The sequence below is a fragment of the Salvelinus alpinus genome, chromosome 23 (genome assembly GCF_045679555.1).
Source record: "Salvelinus alpinus chromosome 23, SLU_Salpinus.1, whole genome shotgun sequence".
In the NCBI taxonomy this organism is placed as follows: domain Eukaryota; kingdom Metazoa; phylum Chordata; class Actinopteri; order Salmoniformes; family Salmonidae; genus Salvelinus; species Salvelinus alpinus.
In genome coordinates, this window is record NC_092108.1 from 30,458,940 (window position 1) to 30,462,318 (window position 3,379).

At 41.0% G+C, this 3,379-nt stretch overlaps 1 protein-coding gene across 1 annotated transcript; it reads left to right on the top strand.

Moving 5' to 3' along the window:
• Positions 1 to 201: 201 nt before the first annotated feature.
• Positions 202 to 2,957, top strand: LOC139550778 (Krueppel-like factor 4). The gene is made up of 3 exons (XM_071361924.1): positions 202 to 419; positions 919 to 1,951; positions 2,097 to 2,957. Exons 1-3 carry the CDS (start codon positions 333 to 335, stop codon positions 2,270 to 2,272), a joined length of 1,296 nt encoding a protein of 431 aa, XP_071218025.1. The 5' UTR covers positions 202 to 332; the 3' UTR covers positions 2,273 to 2,957.
• The last annotated feature ends 422 nt before the right edge of the window (positions 2,958 to 3,379 follow it).

The window sequence follows — 3,379 nt, forward strand, 5'->3', positions numbered from 1 at the left end:
GGCTTTTGTAAATACGATTTAGATGTTTTGTAAGATTTTAAAATAAATGCATTTCTCATACATATGCATGGTGGCATGTAAAATCGTAGTAAAGCCTACCTCAACACCTCACCCTATTGGTCAACAGGTGAAACGACTTCTGACACGCCCACAAAGTCTGTCCAGGACGGGGCTATAACTGGCGGGCACTAACTACAGTCATCAGGGGTTATATCGTTTGGTTAGACTTGGATTGCTACATAGCGTTAGATGTTTTGGGGTAAATATTTCAGCTTCGTTTGCCGTACTGAATTTGGACAGGTGTAAAAGGTTAAGTAAAATAACATTTTATAATGGCTCTCGCTGATGCAATACTGCCTTCGATTACTACGTTTTCCAGCAGTAAGACGATGGAGGAAAGACAGTCTGCAATTGTCCATGTAAGTGTACTTTTTTCCCGATGTAATTTCTTCAACAGAAACTAGCTGAAAATACAAAGTTGATAACATAGTTTGCAATTTTAGTTATAATGCTTGATTTTCTTTTGTTTATTTAGCCATTGTATTTGCTCGAGAGAAATATACCCACTGGGCAAAAACTGGTTGAATCAACGTTTTCACGTCATTTCAACCCAAAAAATGCAATGTGATGACTTTGAATCAGCGTGGAAAACTGATTGGATTTGAAAAAAGTAATCAACCTAAGGGAATTTCGTAATTGTCCCCAACTTTTAATCTAAATCCAAATACATGGTGACATTTTTGATTGATTTTAGTTGATTTCATGTTAGACTCAAACAAAGGTAAATCAAAACTGACGTCTGTGCCCAGTGGGTATAGCCTATATAGGCCACACAAAGAAAAACCCACAACTGTTTTGGAAAGAGGTTCTCGACTGAAACAATATTTAAATGACAATATCGTTTTATTTACATTATAGGACTGGAAAGTGGATGGTTGCAATACCAGCACAACAGGTGATGACCTGAGATCCCAGATTGAAGTGGAGCTCAGTATCGTTGAATCACCTGCAGTGACCAGAGATGAAGATGACCTGGGGAAATTCTTGGATTTAGAGTTCATTTTATCCAACACCATTGGATCTGAAAGTGGAACCAATAACAACTCATCTCAACAGTTGTGCTCATACTCACTGCCTGAGTCGCCGGAAAGCTGCAGCACAGGGCATGACAGCGACGGTTCTCAGCTCACACCCAATGCTTACGGCAGCTATAACTTCAACACAAGTCCTGGTCACAGTCTGGTAGCCGAGCTGCTAACCCCAGAGATGAATTATCAGAGCGACACACTGCTAGACTACAGGCTGAAGCAGCCTGCCACGGACAGGCGGGAGTACACTGAACTGCGTGCCTTGAATATAGCTACTGCCACTCCAGTCCACTTACAAGTGACCAACTCTCATCCCATGGGATACAAAATAAAGACAGAACACACTGAGCAGTCGTGCATGATGGCAGGTGCCTTCATAGGACACATGTATGACGAGAAACACATGCGTTCCCTGCACACAGAGTTCGCACACCATCAACTTGCTATTCAGGGGTTTGCACCTCATGGCATGCAACAGAGTGTGTCCCGAGATGGGATGGGGAGCAAAGACTGTCACTTGGCAGAGATGAACTCTCATCAGCATACTAACATGGCACACCCACAACAGTATGAGCCATATCCACCGCAGTACACGCATCACCAAGGTGCGCTACAGTATCATGGACAGTACAGGATGTTCAGGGAGCCCATGCGGGTGCACCACCCGTCCATGCCGGGGGTGATATTGACCCCACCTTCATCGCCACTTTTGGAGTTCTACGCGCCAGAAGATAGCAAACCCAAACGGGGCCGCCGGTCTTGGGCGAGAAAGCGCACAGCGACTCACAGCTGTGAATTCCCTGGATGTGGGAAGACCTACACCAAGAGTTCCCATCTAAAGGCTCACATGCGAACACACACAGGTAATTACACATTTAATTTACTATATAACCTATATGTTCTTCTGTATTGTTGGAATCTATCTGCAATTTCCCACCCCCCAGAAATGACACAGACACTAGCCTATTATACACGAAAATCTAACTGTATTGTCCTTGTAATCCACAGGTGAGAAACCGTACCATTGCAATTGGGAAGGCTGTGGTTGGAAATTTGCGAGGTCTGACGAGCTGACTCGTCACTATCGAAAGCACACCGGTCAGAGGCCTTTCCAGTGCCACCTGTGTGAGAGGGCCTTCTCACGCTCAGATCACCTCGCACTGCACATGAAGAGGCACATGTAAACAGAGACAGTTGGATCTGACTTTGAACGTTCTATTTTTGTACCATGGCGATAGACTGGACATGTAAATGCTTGTACATACTATCATTCTCTTTTAAATGATGGTAGTACAATATTTAAGGAAAAGGTGAGCCCTTCTTGCTCACTCTTGCATTTAAATTATTGAGTTTTGGTGACTGCTGATGGTTGCTATTTTGGCTTTTGAAATAAAACACTGAATAAGAGCTGGCTGTAGCCTACCCAATATTTTTTGTACATATGCTTACATGTAAATGGACATTTGTTTTCTGTCACTTAGGCCTACTGCATAACTTTGATACGTTGTTGCTGTTTACAAGAACCACCAGACTTTCCATGGTTTTCTATAGTTTTTACAATAAAATAATGTGCATTTCAAAACAAATGTTTTTCTATTTAATTGTTTGAATGCTTAGGCTTATTATGCTTCTCAAAGTGCTCTTAATTAAATCAGGTACTTAACACTGCCTTTCAATGTTTCATACATTTTGTATACAAAATGATGCTAAAGTTGTAAGGAAATATTCTCCCAAAACTGTACTAGAAATACTTGAAGCTCTGGGAAAATAGTATCCACTCTGTAAGTGCAATATAGTTTTGTAAAATCATAAAGACAAAGTGTTACAAGAGCTCTGTGTTTTATGAAAATAAAATAATATGGAAATTAATAATTGTTAATTTTTTTTATTTGACATGAATAGTGTTAAGATTACAGTGTCCAACAAAGGTCTGGCCAAGAAATCGAAACACTCAAAGGGCATACATTTTTATAACACTGGGTCTAGGATGAGTTCTGACGTCCCCTTTGTAATAGTGACAGGCACCACTTTCATTGAAGCTTCCTAAGACAAGCCTAAGGACATACTACTGAACATGGCCTATAGTATACTGTCGATCTAAAACTATATATTATTTACACACCTTCACAGACAACTAGTAGGCATTTTATGACGGCCCTATAAAGTACGCTGCATTTGACGTTTTAACTAGTCTACGCAGCACAAGTTCTGAGCACAGTGATTTTAAGAACTATAGGTTGGATACTTCACTACTTCTCACCCACCAATGTAATTTAATTATTTCAAAGCCA

Excerpts from the sequence above, each read along its gene's own strand:
- LOC139550778 (XM_071361924.1), top strand. The coding sequence starts at position 333 with ATGGCTCTCGCTGATGCAATACTGCCTTCGATTACTACGTTTTCCAGC. Across the intron at positions 420-918 it reads GACAGTCTGCAATTGTCCAT|GACTGGAAAGTGGATGGTTG; the intron begins GTAAGTGTACTT and ends TTTACATTATAG. Across the intron at positions 1,952-2,096 it reads TCACATGCGAACACACACAG|GTGAGAAACCGTACCATTGC; the intron begins GTAATTACACAT and ends TGTAATCCACAG.